This window comes from Lycium barbarum, chromosome 8 (genome assembly GCF_019175385.1).
Source record: "Lycium barbarum isolate Lr01 chromosome 8, ASM1917538v2, whole genome shotgun sequence".
In the NCBI taxonomy this organism is placed as follows: Eukaryota; Viridiplantae; Streptophyta; class Magnoliopsida; order Solanales; family Solanaceae; genus Lycium; species Lycium barbarum.
Window position 1 is genome coordinate 131,987,532 of NC_083344.1, and position 17,598 is coordinate 132,005,129.

General features: G+C 33.2%; 2 protein-coding genes across 3 annotated transcripts; both read left to right on the plus strand.

Moving 5' to 3' along the window:
- On the plus strand, nt 1–2,009 carry LOC132605513 (dirigent protein 22-like). Its single transcript, XM_060318644.1, has one exon. It carries the CDS (start codon nt 81–83, stop codon nt 678–680), a length of 600 nt encoding a protein of 199 aa, XP_060174627.1. The 5' UTR covers nt 1–80; the 3' UTR covers nt 681–2,009.
- Nucleotides 2,010–9,521: 7,512 nt separating this feature from the next.
- LOC132607534 (uncharacterized) lies at nt 9,522–17,001 on the plus strand. 2 transcript variants are annotated; one of them, XM_060321545.1, is made up of 6 exons: nt 9,532–9,786; nt 11,110–11,160; nt 13,130–13,181; nt 13,334–13,392; nt 13,576–13,621; nt 16,526–17,001. In XM_060321545.1, exons 1-6 carry the CDS (start codon nt 9,661–9,663, stop codon nt 16,666–16,668), a joined length of 477 nt encoding a protein of 158 aa, XP_060177528.1. In that variant the 5' UTR covers nt 9,532–9,660; the 3' UTR covers nt 16,669–17,001. The 2 variants fall into 2 exon arrangements, with proteins under 2 accessions (XP_060177529.1, XP_060177528.1); XM_060321546.1 differs by lacking the exon at nt 11,110–11,160 and having other exon boundaries at nt 9,522–9,786.
- The last annotated feature ends 597 nt before the right edge of the window (nt 17,002–17,598 follow it).

A 17,598-nucleotide genomic window follows, 5' to 3' on the forward strand; every position in this document is an offset into this window, starting at 1 on the left:
CTATAAATAGAGGTCCTTGATGGAGTACTATCAACACTACTATAGTACTATAAGTTCCAAATTATAATAAACATTCCACCATGTCCAAAACAAGCTTCCAAAAGCTATCTTCTACCCTCATGATCCTTCTAGTTTTCCTTTCACACCTTCTAACCACCCATGGAAGTTCTAAATCCCAATTAGATTTTCCAAGAAAATTGCCAAAGAAAGCAATAAGACTAAAGAGGTCAAAAACCATTAGCCACCTTCATTTCTACTTCCACGACATACTTAGTGGGAAAAACCCCACAGCTGTGAAAATAGTTGAGGCCAATATGACAAAAAATTCAGCCACAAAATTTGGTTCTACGGTCATGATGGATGACCCTTTAACCATTGGACCAAAATTAAGCTCCAAACTTGTGGGAAGAGCTCAAGGGATTTATGCACAATCATCACTTAATGACATTGCTTATTTAATGGTTCTAAATTTTGCTTTTGTTGATGAGGGTGACTATAATGGTAGCACGTTAAGCATTTTGGGTAGAAATAAGGTCTTGTCTAGTGTCAGGGAGATGCCTATTGTTGGTGGTACTGGAGTTTTCAGGTTTGCTCGTGGCTATGCTCTTGCAAAGGCTCATTCTTATGATCCTAAAACTGGCAATGCTGTTGTTGAGTACAATGTTTTTGTTCTTCATTAACAAAAGGGAAAAGGGTTAAATATACCCTGAACTTTATGAAAATGTCTAGATATGCCCTCCGTTTAAAGTTTGACTCATTTGTGCCCCTGCCGTCTAACTTTTGGCACAAATATACCCTTGAAGACGTTAAATGCATTGCTGAAATTTCCATTACCATTAAATATATATTTTTAACATCATAAATTGTCACGTGGCATTTAAATTTAAAAAACCTCTCCTATCTAATCCACCTATATAATAACTTGACCCGCCCTCCCTTTTAACCCATCTAATCCATTTACCTTCCCTCTTCCAACACCCACCTCCATCTTCCATGGCCAAAACCACCTTCATTCAATGTAGCAACATTAGTTGCTAAACAAAAATTCTATCCAATTACGATTATCAATTAAAAATTAGAAGATGAACTAACGAAGGTGGAATTTATGGCCACCCCATTATCAATAGCAAAATAGATCTTTAACACATCATATTCATCATCAGCAACGACACCAAATTTTCTTTGTAAACAAATGGGTATTCATTGAAGTATCGATGTGAAAAATTGAAAGTAAAGCATACCGAGCGATTTCACGGCCAATACCACTGGTAGAATCAGTGACGATGCAAGTAAGGTCATTAATAGGAGGGAGAGGCATAGGGTTGAGCAAGTGACTAGCTAATATTCTTTGGAAAAGCATCTCGTATACCAAATAGAACCAGCCACGTAGCCATTCCATCCATCCTAATGCTTCTTTCTTTGGTGGCTGAAACTTGATCGAGAAAGGTGAGATGGCCGGCGATGTGGTGGAGGAGCCGAGAAACGGTGGTTCACCGGTGATGTCGGGTTATTTTGTGGGTCGGGTATTGGAGGGGTGGCTTAAATGGGAAGGTCTATTAAATTTAAATGACACGTGGCTATTTCAAATTTTTTTAAAAAAATATTAACAGGTTGGGAAAATCTAGCAAGGCACTTAACGTTTTCGAGGGTATATATGTGCCAAAAGTTGAACGGTAGGGGCATAAATGAGCCAAACTTTAAACGGAGGGTATATCTAGACATTTTCGCAAAATTCTGAGGTATATTTGATCCTTTTCTCTTAACAAAATAATATTAATCGGACCCTCTATTAGAACTCTAAAGTTAAGTGTTTAGGGTAGGAATATGGTCATGTCAGGGAGATAAGTTGTTAAAGGAACTGGAGTTTTCAAATATTATTGGAATGAATGACCCTGGAAAGTTATGATGTTGTAATTTGTATCCCTAAAACAAAGGAAATGTGTAATTTAAGATTTGCACTTCGTTTCGGCTTTTTATGACAATAATAATGTTTTCAACTTTGTTGGGCCCTTTTAATTAAAAAAAAAAAGAATTGTTGGAAAAAAGATTATTTTACACCAAGTTAATAAATGCTAGGCATATGTCATTACACCCTTTTTTATTTAATCATGATATAAATAATATCGTTTTTTTTTATGATTGTTGAGGTTAAGGTTTTTGAATTGGTTTATAATTATAAGTCGTACTCGAAAAATGTTGTAATGGCATTTGAGAAAAGCCAATTGCAAGTCACATCCCACAAAGACGAGTCACATTTTGCAAGCATGAGGTATAAGTCGGTATTCAACAAACGCGAGTTGTTATTGCATTGGACAAACACGGTTCCTAAGTGGCATTCCTCAAATGCAATGAAGAGTTAGCACTACCCTGCTTCCATCCTGTATCTCACCTCAAATTCCTATGTCGACATTGTCATATCACTAACAATCTAATTAATCATAGTTTCCTTATTCAGAAGGCAGTTTTTTTTTTTTTCATTATATAGGGGCAGGGAAAGGAAAAATGTGAGAAGGCTTATTTGCCTTCTCGTCCAGCCTGAAATCGGCTAGATGGGCTTTTACTTTTGTTTACTCGGATTGTGTCACTGGCACTTATGCCCCTTTTTTGTGTTGGTCTTTTAAGTTTTGCCGCTCATAACAATTCTTTTTTTGGCTGGGCATAAGTTTATATTTCTCATCTACATCAACAAGTTATGCTTTGCGCCCTTAAAAAAAAAAATACCCCGCTAGAATAAGTTCGATTTTGAAGAGCAAAAATTAAAGACCAACCCATTTGAAGGGCAAAAATTAAAGGAAATTATAAAAATCATACATCCCAACATAAAAATATCACGTCACGTAGCTCAATATATAATATTATACTACATTATATCTGGAAAAAAACATTATACATAATGTATCAACCTTGAATAAAACTGTATAATATTGCATACAAGTTGTTTATACATAAATATGGACTACGCCAAGTAACTAACTTAGAATATAGTCTAAGTGGCGTAAATATTTTCTCCCAGTAGACATAGAGCGTAATTTTTCCTGTAGACACGTAATTTTGACCTTTCCGGTGTGTTTCACCTTATAGTTTTTAAATGTTTCTTTTAATTTTAATTTTAATGTATCGATTTTATTCTATTTTTATTTACTAGGCTTATTTGCGAAAATAAAAAAGAACAAAAATATTTGCTATTTCTAGAGTACAAGTCGGGGGTTTCAAAAGAATGAAAATTACAAAAAAAAAATATGTTTTTTTAGAATTTAATTTTGTTTAGCTAGTTATTTTCTATTAGATAATATATTTTCTCTATCTAAAAATAATTATTAAGTATTTCTCATTTTACATATAAATTAAAAAATGACAAAAAAAAATGAATAAATGAAATTATATCACCTCACCGCAAAATGAGAAAGCTTCCTAATAGACCTTATCACAAAAGTGGAAGGGGGTCACCTTTTTTTTTACTTTGGGTGGGACCCTCGCCCATTTTTCATCATCATCAATATATCAGTATCATGACATAGGCAATACACAGATGGAAGAGGGGAATTTTCCAAATACATACACACAGTGACACAAAACAAGTGGGAGACTGGTGGGGAAGAAAGAGAGAGAAACGGACAGATTCAGAAGCAAAACAAGAAAAAACAAAAAAAGAAGTATCATCTTCTTCATTTTACTAATATATATAAGGGAGAACATCAAATTTTTTTAGTCCTCACGGGACGTTTTAGGTATTTTAGGTTTTTGTACTTTAAGGTTTTGTCCTATTTGATGTTGCAAATAATTTTTTCCTTTGACTATTGGACAAAGCCATTCATGTGATACTTAATGGTAAGACTTTTCAAATCTTTTCTTTTTGTGCACATGAGTTGGTTCTATTTATTTTTTCTTAACAGAGATTTGGTTATTTATTGCCTCAAATGGATTTTATGTAAACTAAGCAATATTATTCTACTATTAACAAGAGAGAAATCTATTTTTATATGAGAAGAATTACAATTTATAGTATTTTTCGTATTTGTAAGTATCTAAATTTTAATTTTAAAATATTGATATAATCTAATTAAATATTTAGCTCCGAAGATTAGTTAAATTGACTCTCAAGAAGCAAAACGTAATAAGTACTTTGAAACTAGGGGTACAGTTAGATACTTTTATATTTTTAATTATAATTTTATGTCATACTTTAAGAATTGATTGAATTTTGTGTTTATAATAACATTGCAACGTGCATATGTTGACAAACACATGTAACCAACAGAGATTTCACTTAGATAAGTTCTCAATTAAAAAACACACAAATAACTTATAATATTATTAAATTTAAAAGTTATCAAAAATTTAAATCTTAGTCCTTCCGTATCAATTGAGAAAAGATTTCAAAGTACGAAAATTAAACAATCTAATTTTACGTGTGCACTCTTTTAACATAAATTTTATCTAATAAATGACTACATTGAAAGATGAACTATAAAGTACTCCCTCCGAATAAAAAAGAGTGTCCACTTAGCCTTTTTTCTTGGGTAAAAAAAAGTGCTCACTTCTTAAATCAAAAAAGAATTAACCTTATTTTTTCAGATTTGTCCCTATTAAGTGTTATGTGGTCAAATTTCAATACCTATTTAATTAGGGACAGTTTAGTCAAATTACCTATTTCTTTCTAGGAATTAGTATTTTCTTAAGGGGTGTACAAATGGCTAAGTGGACATTCTTATTGTGCCTAGACAAAATCCTTCTCACAACCACCAACAAAAGACTTTAAACGAAAAAAAAAAAAATCACATATATACCCCCAAAAAATACACACGATTATATCGTACTGGAGAAATCAACAAGAAAGACCATTCACATGTATGCGAAAGTACAAACCAATTTTTCACGGAAACTACCAACCAATTCAACCTGCTTTCAAGAATTTGTACAACATACACGTACCTATATATATGTACATTATATTTATATTAATTCCTTTTTGAACGAATATAAATACGTAAAACGTTTGTTGCAATCGAGTGCATGCATGTTATGCAGTGCAATTATTTGCTCCTTGTATATATATGAGAAAGGTTAAATACATAATTAAGTTAGTCTCATAATTTGTTCGGAATAACTACTTATACACTTAAATTCTACGGGCGGTCCTTTACCTCTGAATTAAAACCCACTTGAAATGTCCTAATTGGATGTATAGCTGTTCGGTGAAACTATTAAATCTGTTGAATTTGAAAAATATTTCTCCAAAAAATACTCTTAGAGAGTAGGTGTTAGTGTTGGGTTAATCAATTTGACAAATTCTTTTTATTAATATTATAGAGCAGCAACTTGTGTTCGCCAAGGTCAAATCCATAGTTTTAAGTTTATGGATTTTGGACCATGATCTTTTTGTTTATTGGGTTTTGTATAAATTGTTTATACAAATTAAGTGAATTTTTTAGTACAAATACAATGTCCGGACCAAAGCTCTTGGGTTTTGTCGAACCTACAATCTCTATTGTGGCTTCACTAGTGGTCTATGTTTCAAAAGTGCTTATAGATTAAAAAAAAAACCTATTTTTTAAGCTTCCCCTACCAATCAAAAATGCGTATTTTTTTCCTATAAAATTGATCAAACACCTCAAATTTCTAAAATAAACATTTTTTCAAAAGAAAATCATTATTGACTTTTAAGAAGCTTGGTCAAACAGGTTATTATCCTAACTTTGTATATGCAGCAACAGGTACATTCTTTTTCACCCTTTTCCTTTTTTTTTTCCTAGACAAAATCCTTCTCATAACCCCCAAATATGAATTTTAAAAAATAGCAAAATACATATATACCCCAAAAGTACACATATTATTACTACTTAATATAAGTGAGAACAACAAAAAGTTGTCGTCCTCACAGGGGCACTAATGGAATTTCAGTCCGCTACCACGTGGCGTTGCACCCACGATGTGGGATTTCACTGGGTTGTTGTTGTTGTTGTTGTTGTACCACGTGGCGTTGCAATTGTCTTTTTTCATATTCCCATTTTCGTACTGCTGCAATTGACTTTTCATATTCCCATCTTTTGCACTTATTATATTCATTTTTTCTTAAGATCACTACCTGCCTTTATTATTTTTCCTTCCAATTGAAGCATTTATTGGGGGTGTGTTTGTATGGAGAGAGTATTTTTCATAAAATGTTTTTCAACTTTTTCATATTTGATTGATTAAAAATTTTAAAAAGCATTTTTTCAAGGAAATAAGATCCTTATCCTAATGAGAATAGAGAAAACAAATTTCATAAATGACATTTTAAGTTTATTACTTATCGCTTCCACACCTATCAATGCCCCTAATCTTACCCCTTGACCACTCCAACCCCGACCCCCAATCTCCACCCACCTCCATAATATTTTTCTATATTATATATAAATATTTTTGGACAATACTTTTTGTTTTCTTACCAAGCACTGGAAAATAATAAGAATATCACTTATTTCCTAAGAAAACATTTTCTAGAAAAATATTTTATATGGAAAACATTTTTCTTCATGCCAAACACACCCTAGGTCTTACTTTACATTTAAATATGTCCCACGTCATATGTTCCTCCCGTATGCTTCTCTCTCTTTGTTTTAAACCTCCGAACACCTACTTTCTTATTGAGCTCATATGTGCTTAGATTTAACTTAGATTCACTTTCAAATATAGTTTTAGAGATCTTTAACTTTATTAGCATACTTGAATTATTATTTAGTAATATCTTTATATGTTTGTTAAATGAATTTGTGTAAGGACTCTAAACTAACGCTATGAAAATTATGTACAAATTTAAAGTTAATGAAAAATTTACTATAAAGTTTAGATCGAGGATTCTAGAAGACAAAAATATGAGTATTTATTAATGCATGTGAAATAAACATTATTAAAATCTTAAATGAGTTCAAAATAAGCATAATTGAGTTTGAAGTAAATAATTCAATCAACAGTGAAAATTAAAATGTTAAAGGAGTAAAAAGAAATTATGTTTTTATATATTAAAAATATACTTATTGAAATGTAGTTATTATGTGTGATTGTTGCTTTATGTGTTTTTGAAATATTTATCTCATTCGCCATTAATCTCTTGATGCGTATTAATTTATGTTTCTTTTAACGAAAACCAAAATCTACTCTTTTATAGATTTAATAAAAAATAAGTGATACAAAATATCTAAAATCACTAAATTAAGATATTTTTTTCATGGATAAGATAGTATCACAATTTTGGTCTTGGGTTTTCTTTTGCGTGCACGAGCCATTTTCTTATAAATTTTTTTCTTTCTAGAATATGTATTAAATCTTGTTTTGTCTATGAAAGAGGTTGGTGCAATGACTTTTAGTAGATTCACCTAAAGAGCACAAAATATGTTTAAAACTTAATAAATTGGCATATTTTGAATAAAAAAGCTCAAGAATCTTTAATTTAAAAAAAATCAATTACATTGGGGAATGCAGAAGAGGAAAAAGGAGAGGTGGTTAAAGCCCATCCTAAATTTTAGTATATTTATATTTATATGAAGTTACATATCATATGTGTTGAATAAAATACAGTCCTCATGTAATTAGTTCTTTTTCTAATTTATTTTTCTTATCTGAATGGATTTTTTTATGAACAATTTTACTTGATGTCGCCTTTAAAGTATCTATGATACATTATAAGTATTAAAAGTGTAAATTATTAAATGATGTCATATGGTATTAATAGAGTTAGCATTATCAGTCAAGATCGAGTTGTCTCTTTAAAATTTCTTGTTTGGCTAGCTACGAATTGATTCTTTTAAACATAAAGTATATATGAAATAACTAAATTTATTCTTTAGGTTCATTTTAATAAATTTTAGGTTTTTTCTTGAATTTGGTCCAAAGTTAAGCTTAAATAACCATATCTAATAGCATATACACTTGATACATAAATAATGAGTGAAAAGTTAATGATATCAAAAGAAATCTATTTCTCTATTATAACTAGAAATCATATGCTCACAATTTCATAAAAGTATCGAATTGCAATCTCATCTTTTATCGTAGTAGTTTATACAATATCAAGTCACCTGTATTCTATCCAGTTATTTGACTAAGAAATTTTAATAATTATAAAAATTTATCAACAAGCCATGATCAACGGGCAACTACATTAGATTAATTTTGTTATAGAAAAAGATGACATAAATTATATTGCTTATTTAATATAATTAAACTTACTATTTTTACATCTTAAGTTTGTGCCCGGGCTTAGCACGGGCTTGCTTCAACTAGTCTACTATATATAAGAGCAAACTTAGGGACTTTTGTAGTCCTCACAAGAATTTTCAAAATTTTTTAGAAAATTTTAATAATTACTTTTAGGTCATAATGTTATTTATTTAAGTTAATTTTTTTATTTTTTTATTTTTAAGGTCTACTTTTCAAAAGCTATCGAACCTCCTACCTCATTTTTCATGTTCTTTGGTTTTCTGTTTGCTGTTCCATATCCGCATTTGAGCCCAATTAATCCAGATAATTCGCACTGTATTGCGCCTATTCGGGGGAAGCGCTCCCTCCAAAGATTTTTTCCATATCCATGTTCGAACCCCTAATCCCTAATTAAGGGAGGAGCAGCTTCATCCACTGCACAAATTAAATTATGTATTTGTCTTAAAAGTTCATTAACTATGTATAGATTATTTATTTAGAACTAAATAACTTCAGAAAATTAGGATACATAACTTATAAATGTCAAATTCTGGCTCCACATTTGATTTGAAGTAAATAATTTCATCAAAATGGAAGTTAAAATATTAAAGGAGTGAAATGAAAATTTTGCTTTCATATATTGAAAATATATACTTATATGAAATTTAATTATTACCAACGTAATTAACCACTCGTGGGAGTACAATGTGTATATGATTGTTGTACACTTGCACTAACACAAATTATATTTCTTTAATTAAAATATCTACTTTTATATCTTGAGTTTGAATCCTTCTATGCACGGACCTCACATAATTAGTTTTTTTAATAACCCATTAAACCCGCCGAAAACCACCCTTAACCCATCTCGCCAACACCAATGATAACTATTTTAAGGTGACTTGGCACGCCAAAACCTATTGTCAAGTGGCGACTCTTGTTATTTCTGAAATAATCCCTTTTGAAATACATTTTGGTCACTTTCGATTTGAATACCCTTTTCAACTTAATATAAATAAATCACTTTTTGTGAGAAAAAATGGGTGTGACATTTCCAAAAAATTAAAGATCAGTGATTCGAAGGGACTTCGTGCAATTTCTTCATTATTTTCAACTTTTGGGTCATAAAGCTCAAAACCCAGGCCCAATATCCATTTCAGGCCCAATCTCAAATCATCTTGTATAGTAACGACGTTTCTTTTTCTTCTCGCTCGATTGACATATCAGCTGAAATCACACGAAAGAGCTGTATCAACACATACTGTATCAGCATCGATAACTACACTTCCTAAATACAATAGTACGTTTCGCAAATGCAATATAAATATTTGCCACGTCGAGTAATTTTTCCTATTTTCAAGTTTCGGGACATAAAGCTCAAAACCCAGGCCCAATATCTGTTTCAGGCCCAATCTCAAATCATCTTATATCGTACCCATGTTCAAAGAAAACAACAATAGCTGAAAGGTTGCTCAATTCAACATGGGAACACGAGAGGTGTATGAAGAAAAGCTGAAGAGAGGAAATCTGGATTATGACCCTACAATCAAACCTGGTCTTGGTTCTGCTAGATGCCCTCGTTGTCTTTCTCTCTTGAACTCCAATTCTGTATGTTCTACTACTCCTCCTTCTGTATTTGTTGTTAATTGTGTTTACATCTTGCCTATTACATGTTTGATGAAATGCCATACTGGTAATATGAGCTGTTCATTGTTCTGTATTTGTAGACATACTTATGAGAGCTTTAGGTGTCGTAAGTTTAGGATTACTCAGGTTCTCTTCTGGGCCAGCCTGGATAGATACCCATTTAAGTAACTCGCTGGGTAGCTGAGACTCAGAGAAAGCATTTACCTAGCTAGTAATTTGAGCTGTTTCGTTCTTCTGTATTTGTTAATTGTGCATACAACTTGCCTATTACATGTTTGATGAAATGTCTAGCTAGTAATTTGAGCTGTTCGTTCTTCTGTACTTGTTAATTGTGTATACATCTCGCCTATAACATGTTTGATGAAATGCCTGACTAGTAATTTGAGCTGTTTCGTTCTTCTGTATTTGTTAATTGTGCATACAACTTGCCTATTACATGTTTGATGAAATGCCTAGCTAGGAATTTGAGCTGTTCGTTCTTCTGTACTTGTTAATTGTGCATACATCTTGCCTATAACATGTTTGATAAAATGCCTGACTGGTAATTTGAGCTGTTTCGTTCTTCTGTATTTTGTTAATTGTGTATACAAGTTGCATATTAAATGTTTGATGAAATGCCTAGCTAGTAATTTGAGCCTATAACATGTTTGATGAAATGCCTGACTAGTAATTTGAGCTGTTTCGTTCTTCTGTATTTTGTTAGTTGTGTATACAACTTGCATATTAAATGTTTGATGAAATGCCTAGCTAGTAATTTGAGCTGTTTCGTTCTTCTGTATTTGTTAATTGTGTATGCATCTCGCCTATAACATGTTTGATGAAATGCCTGACTGGTAATTTGAGCTGTTTTGTTCTTCTGTATTTGTTTATTGTGCATACAACTTGCCTATTACATGTTTGATGAAATGCCTAGCTAGGAATTTGAGCTGTTCATTCTTCTGTACTTGTTAATCGTGTATACATCTTGCCTATAACATGTTTGATGAAATGCCTGACTGGTAATTTGAGCGGTTTCGTTCTTCTGTATTTTGTTAATTGTGTATACAACTTGCATATTAAATGTTTGATGAAATGCCTAGCTAGTAATTTGAGCTGTTTCGTTCTTCTGTTTTTGTTAATTGTGTATGCATCTCGCCTATAACATGTTTGATGAAATGCCTGACTGGTAATTTGAGCTCTTTCGTTCTTCTGTATTTTGTTAATTGTGTATACAACTTGCATATTACATGTTCGATGAAATGCTTGACTGAAAGTTTGAGCTGTTTCTGTTTGATTTGGTTGCAGAAAAGTGGAGAATGGGGGATTACTCCTGTTCTGCATGATTTCACGGCTGTGGTAAATATGCTAATCCCTCTGTCCATTTTTACTTGTCTTGTATACTCCGTCGTTCACTTTTACTTGTCCAGTATTCTAAAAATAGATTTTCACTTTTACTTTGTCACTTTTAGCATATCAAGAGAAGACAATTTCTTTTTTCCTGTTTTACCCATATCATTAATTACTCATTTCAAATCATTTTTTAAGTCCAATAAATTTATACATTAATTAACATGGGCATCATGGTAAATTATGCATTTCATTTATTATTTCTTAAGGGGTGTGCAAAGTGCATAGCGGACAAGTAAAAGTGAACGGAGGGAGTATTAAAAATAGTTGTCCATTTTTACTTGTCCAGTTTGAAAAACCAAGAAATTATCTACCATTTTGTTCCAATTCTACCCATATTATTGATAAATCAAACATTCTTTAAAAGTTATACAACTACTAACAATTCCTTGCACAACTTTTAAATTTATATTTGATTGATTTCAACCATTAGATGACTTAGTAATAATTAGGGGTGATATAGTAAAGTTGTCATTTTATTTATGGCTCCTTAAGGGTTGTGCCAAGTTAATATAGGACGAGTAAAAATGGACGGAGGGAGTATGTCTTTTAGAAGGATCAATGGTGGGATTTGAACTACAAAATCAAACTATCTAAGCTTTTCTTATAATTAATATTTACGTAAGTATTACAAGTCACAGATTTTAGGGGTGAATAAAATGTTCCCTTATTTGCCAAAAAAAAAAGTCACAAGTTTTAGGATTAGATGGTGTTGGGTGTGTGAATGAAGTCCCATATTGGTAGCTGAAAAGAAAAGTGAGCTACTTGTAAGCGGCGGTGGATCCAAAGGTTAATTTACGGGTTCACATGAACCCAATAGCTTTTTCTCATACTTTGTATATATATTAAATACATAATTTGAATCCAGTTAATAGTGTAAATTAATTTGAGTTATTGGAGAAACCCATAAACTTTAAATCCTGGATCTGCCTCTGCTTATAAGGTGTTGGATAGTCTTAATGGTGTGAGTCCTTTAGGGAAAACCGTACTGGCTTGGCCCAAGACGGACAATATCACACCATGCCAAGAGCATCTTTGGGTTGTTTTAGCCCAACAACTAGTATAAGAGCCAATGGTTTGGCTGGACGAGTATGGAAATGTAGGATCCGGCTCCAAATTAGGGCTTGAATGGTGATGGGTCATGTAGAACTTAGTTCAAGGGGAAATTGTTGGGTGTGTGTGAATAAAGTCCACATTGGTAGTGAAAATAAATAAATTAAGCTACTTATAAGGTGTTGGATACTCTCAATAAGGTGAGCCCTTTTGGGAAACCGTGCAAGTTTGGCTCAAAGCGGACAATATCACAATATGTTAAGAGTATTTTTGAGCTGTTTTAGCCAAACAAATGGATATTTCAAAATGTATGGAAAAAATTGTAGTCAAAGAAAGAATGTTTTTTTTTTTTATAACCGTGGTGTCCGAGCCAGCTTGCGCGCAGCTTGACTAATTCCAAAAAATGTTTTTGACTCTCAAAATGGTAATTACGTTATATAAAATGAAATAGAGGAGAATGTTTACGCTTGAATGTTTTTTTTTATTAGTTTTGGGTGGATTCCTTAGGTATTTGTGGAAAGTGGTTGAGGAAGAGCTCTTAATGTTATATGAATGTTTTGTATACTTCAAAAACTTCAAAGATTTGTTTCATTGTAATTTGGAATTGAGTTGAACTGAGTTCAGTGCAGATTAAAGTTCTATTGTAACCTCTGAAAGTGTTTCATTTTGGAACGTTTCCACCTGAAAATCTGAATGAAGTAGCTGAAATATTTAACCCTCGTTTTACTATTTTTTTTTTTTTTTAAATTTTTTTATAACCAGTTGGACAAGGCTACTAAGCCCATGGTGAATAGAGTTCTAACGCAATCATAATATGAAGATGTATTACCAGCTAATTAAAGTGATATTCTTTACCTTTGTATAGGCTGGCTCTGGAATGGGTGGACTGCTCAGTGCAATTTATGGTTTGAATACAGGCATGATTAATTAATTATCTCTTTTGTGCTTATCTTGTTATCTTTATTTTATTCCTCAACTTATTAAATCACGGTTGAAATCTTAAACTAAATGCTCCTTCTCTTTTATCTTATGAAATCATAGCTGAAGTCTTAACAGTAGTACTTTTCAGGAATTCCTTTCGTCCAGAGACATGTGAAGGGTCCAAAATGGCTTCCATTTGTTATAGGGGTAGGCACTTACACCACTTTTCTGTTCCTTAACTCTTCTATTCCTCTCTCCCTCCTATTCATTGTATTCTTGACTTTTTGTGCTACACTCAATATATCTATAGTTGACTATAATGTACGTGCTACCTAAAGCTCCCTTCCTCTCACATTTTCTGTTCACCTTCCCTTTGTTTTGTTCTTGCAGCTTCCTCCACTTCTCATGTTCTCTGCAGCTAGTGCGGCATTTGGAGGTGATTCTCTGAAGTTCTTATTTCGTTTCTATGCTTCATTCTTTCAATTTCGCATGTATTATTCTATTATGATAAAGTTGCCATGACACTCAGCAGATTTACTTTTTTTTTCTTTTCCTGATAAGTAACCCTCAGCGGCAATATTTCCTTATGCACTGTTGCTTAAAAGTTGGTAATTTGAAGGTTAATGTCAATCATGACTTGCTAGGATATATACTGGGCATCTCTGCTTTAGATTTCTTTTCTCTATCTTAAATAATTGGATTATCACTTTATCCCAATCTGCCCTTTTATGTAATATATAATTGTTAGTGATATTATGACTCCCTGCTTATGTACTTCTAAAATGAACATTGTTCAAATTTATCCTGTAAGAAATAAGAATTTTATAAAACGCTAAAGGAATGCTGCAATCGAGAAGACATACCCTGATCTGTTTCTTGCTATACTTAGAGTAGAACCGCTTTGATTCATTAAACTTGACGACAACTGTTTTCTCTCCTGTTCAACTTTACTCCAGTTACTTCTTTGATGGAAATAACATACTTTTGGTTAGAGAAATGACCAGTTCTCTAAAAGTCTTGTATTTCTCATGTTCCATCAAGTGAGAAGTTAACTGTCACTTATATCAGAAATAACCCCTCTAATGTTGATCTAGCATACTTTTAGGAGTAACTTAATCAACCAAATAAGGTAATTGCGGTCCCAATAATATGTGGGCTCAGCGGGTGCATTTTATTTTTTAATAGGTAGTATTAGTGGTGACTGATGTCTAAACCAGCACTAAGGAAGTGCTATGATTACATCCATAAGATTGCAAGTGAAAAGAAAAAATGTACCCAGAGTCCCAGATTGCCTATAAAAAAGATTTTTTGAATTGTATAAGTGTTTCAGCATCATTTACCAATTCCAACTTATACCAACAAGATAACACCAAAATACAACATCAGATCTAGCTTTCAGTAAAGATATTTTTCGACCCTTGAAACACCTTCGACATCTTTCTTTCCAAATACACCACCATATGCAGGCTGGCATGTTGTTCCGTATCTTCTTTAAGTTCTTAATTAGTCCCCTCCTGTTCCAGCTCAAAAGAAATTAGCAGTTCTTGGCGTTACCGATTTCACACCCAAAAATTGATTAGCATCTACCACACCTGTAAGGTGGCAGCACAACGTCGAAAAAGTTGGTTGTTGGATTCAGTTTCTTCCCCACACAAAAGAACATCTATTGACTAAATGTATGCCACTTCTCTATGGATTGTCTTGAGTCAAGAAAGCTTCTTTGGTTACCAGCCACGCAAAACACATAACTTCGACTGGAGCTTTAGTTTATCCATATCTGCTTCCAAAGTCCAAGACTATTCTGATTAGTTATCCTTATCTATAACTTTTTTTGTTTTTTCTGACAAGGGAACCCGCAGCCGCTACCCTTCGGTGCGCCCACTCCTGTGCAATAGCCCGTAAACCACACAGGAGAGATAACTTGCACTAGGCAAGCCCCATGAGACGAGCTCGACCCAAAAGGCAAATCCCCTGCTGTTGTAGGTAGGGGGTTTCGAACCTGAGACCTCCATTATGGAAGCCCCATGCTCAACCAACTGAGCCACCCTTGCGGGTTATCCTTATCCATAACTTTGACAAAGCGCATTCTATTTTTGCCTTCAACAATTGCTTTGTATTAGGAATCTTGTATGTCGATTAGACAAGTTTTTTTTAATGAGAAGGCTGCCTATGATAAGACTTTGGTAGGTTTTCCTGTGAGATTTAAGATTGGTAAAATGATCCAGGTTTCACATTGGACCAGCAAAAGGATTTGAACATAATAATCCTTCAGTAACAAATACTTTGCCTATTCTTTTGATTGGCCCTTCCTACTAACTCACAAGCTACCATCAGTAAAGTTTTTGGGTTATGAAAGAAAAAGCAAGCAGACAGACAAACTAACATGGTTTTAAAACATAGTTTGTGTACAAGCCTCAACTGGAAATAGTTCTTGGAGAGAATAAAAGGCTACATCGCACCTGTAAGTTCTGTGGTCAAGTGGTTGACAAGTTCACTCTTAAACCATGTGAACTAGGTAACCACAAAAACTACGATCTATGCAAACAATAAATTGAAGCACCATTTCCTTCCTTACAAGTCTACAGCTCAAAGGAAAAGTGAACTAATACACAAAATTTATGTCTTCCTACAGTTCAGCTACCCTTATTTTTCTTTTTGATAAGAAAATTGCACATGTTTAGGTACCCTTATTTTGTTGAATCTATTCCATTACTCGAACTTGTTAGCTCCAGATCATAGTTGAGCAAGCTTTCTGTTATGCTAAGGTTAATAATCTTCTTCAAGATATGTGCATCTTCTTGGCACAATAAGAATTGTTGAGCACTTAAGTAAAAAAGGCGTGGTCAGTGAACAGTAGTGTCATGCCAGGCACAGTCAAGGACCCGAAGATTCAAAAAATTTAAATTTAGGGAATTGTAGACATATCTGAGTCTCTGCCATCTAGTAAACTCAGTTTTTTAGTTATCGCTTTGTCCTATTTTTATTTCCTTAATTTGTCGTGGCACCAAGTTTAAACATATTATTATAATCAGGGGACTTGTCTCAAGGAAAAGGTGGAGGTTACTTTTTGGCAAGTTTTATAAGTATATCTTCCCTTTATTCATCAGACTAGAAATTCGTAACACAGTGGGCTCTGTATAATATTTACAGTAGTATAATAATTTGTATGAATAGTTCGTGGGAAGTGCCATTGAAAGGGAAAAAAAAAAGTAGTTCATTTTTACATTCAGTGCAAAGTACTTAAATGACAATAATCAAAAATCTTTTTCCATATTATTATCTTATTTATTAATTTTTCATGTGTAAACGACAAGATTTATGGGTAAATTTTGCATTTCAGGATATGCACTTCCAAGGTTTACTCAACTTACGGTGACTTCATATTACGCTGCTTCAAGTGCATCACATTACGGAATATCATTGCTTACCAGACGTATTGAGGAGGCTCATACTTCTGGTGTTCAACGTGAAAGACTCAGCTGATTGACTCGAGGTGCACAGAATCAAAGCCAAACTTTACTTCAAATTTTGCAATGAATTATTAGCTGGAGCAATTGTTAATTTGAAAGATGTTCGGTGCTTGGGTGACTTCTTTTTTACATCTTTTTGATCAAATATATAGTTTTTACTTTGTAATAATAGGATAATTTGTGCCTAGGAATGTCTGAACTCGGAAGAAAACACTTGTGCTTCAGTTGTTAACTGCTAAAGGAATATTTGATGCTGACTACTTGTTACTTAGCCAAAACGGCATAGTTATGGGATCTTGTATGTAAGTGCTTTGTATTAGAATAAAACACCTTGTCATTGGTTGTAGATTTTGCATCCTCATTGGTGTTTAAGTGAGCTAACAGAGACAAAAGAGCCCTTTCTTCCTGTTATTATTCGAGTACTCTGATTCACGTTAAAAACTCATGTTCTACTTTCACATTATTACGCTACTTTCAAAAGTTGTAATTTTGGTTGCATGTTGAATTTCATCACAGCGACGATGTTCATCAGCTTGTTACAGAATATACCGTAATCTTTTTCTTGCTATCATTATATTGTTGTTCTCTGCTGAATTTTTAGTTGTTTGTATGATGTCTATTCATTAGCTTATAGTATAAGGTTGCAGTTCTCCGACATTATATGACGGGCTTTAGTCGAGTAGTCATTTTGGTTTCTCCCCTCTCGCTTTTCCTCACCCTCCCCAACCCCTCACCCCCCCCCCCCCCCCCCTGGGCGAAAAGAGTGGCCATGTCCAATGGTCACGACATCCCTAGTCTCTGTACTGTGGTGGCATTTGAGAATTGCCCTTTATCAACCCATTTGGTGATGCACATAGCTTTATTTCCAACTATATTATGTAGTTAAGAGGACTTGTACAGTTCTACTTGCATATCAGTTTAGTAATAACGAGCGGCAATAGGA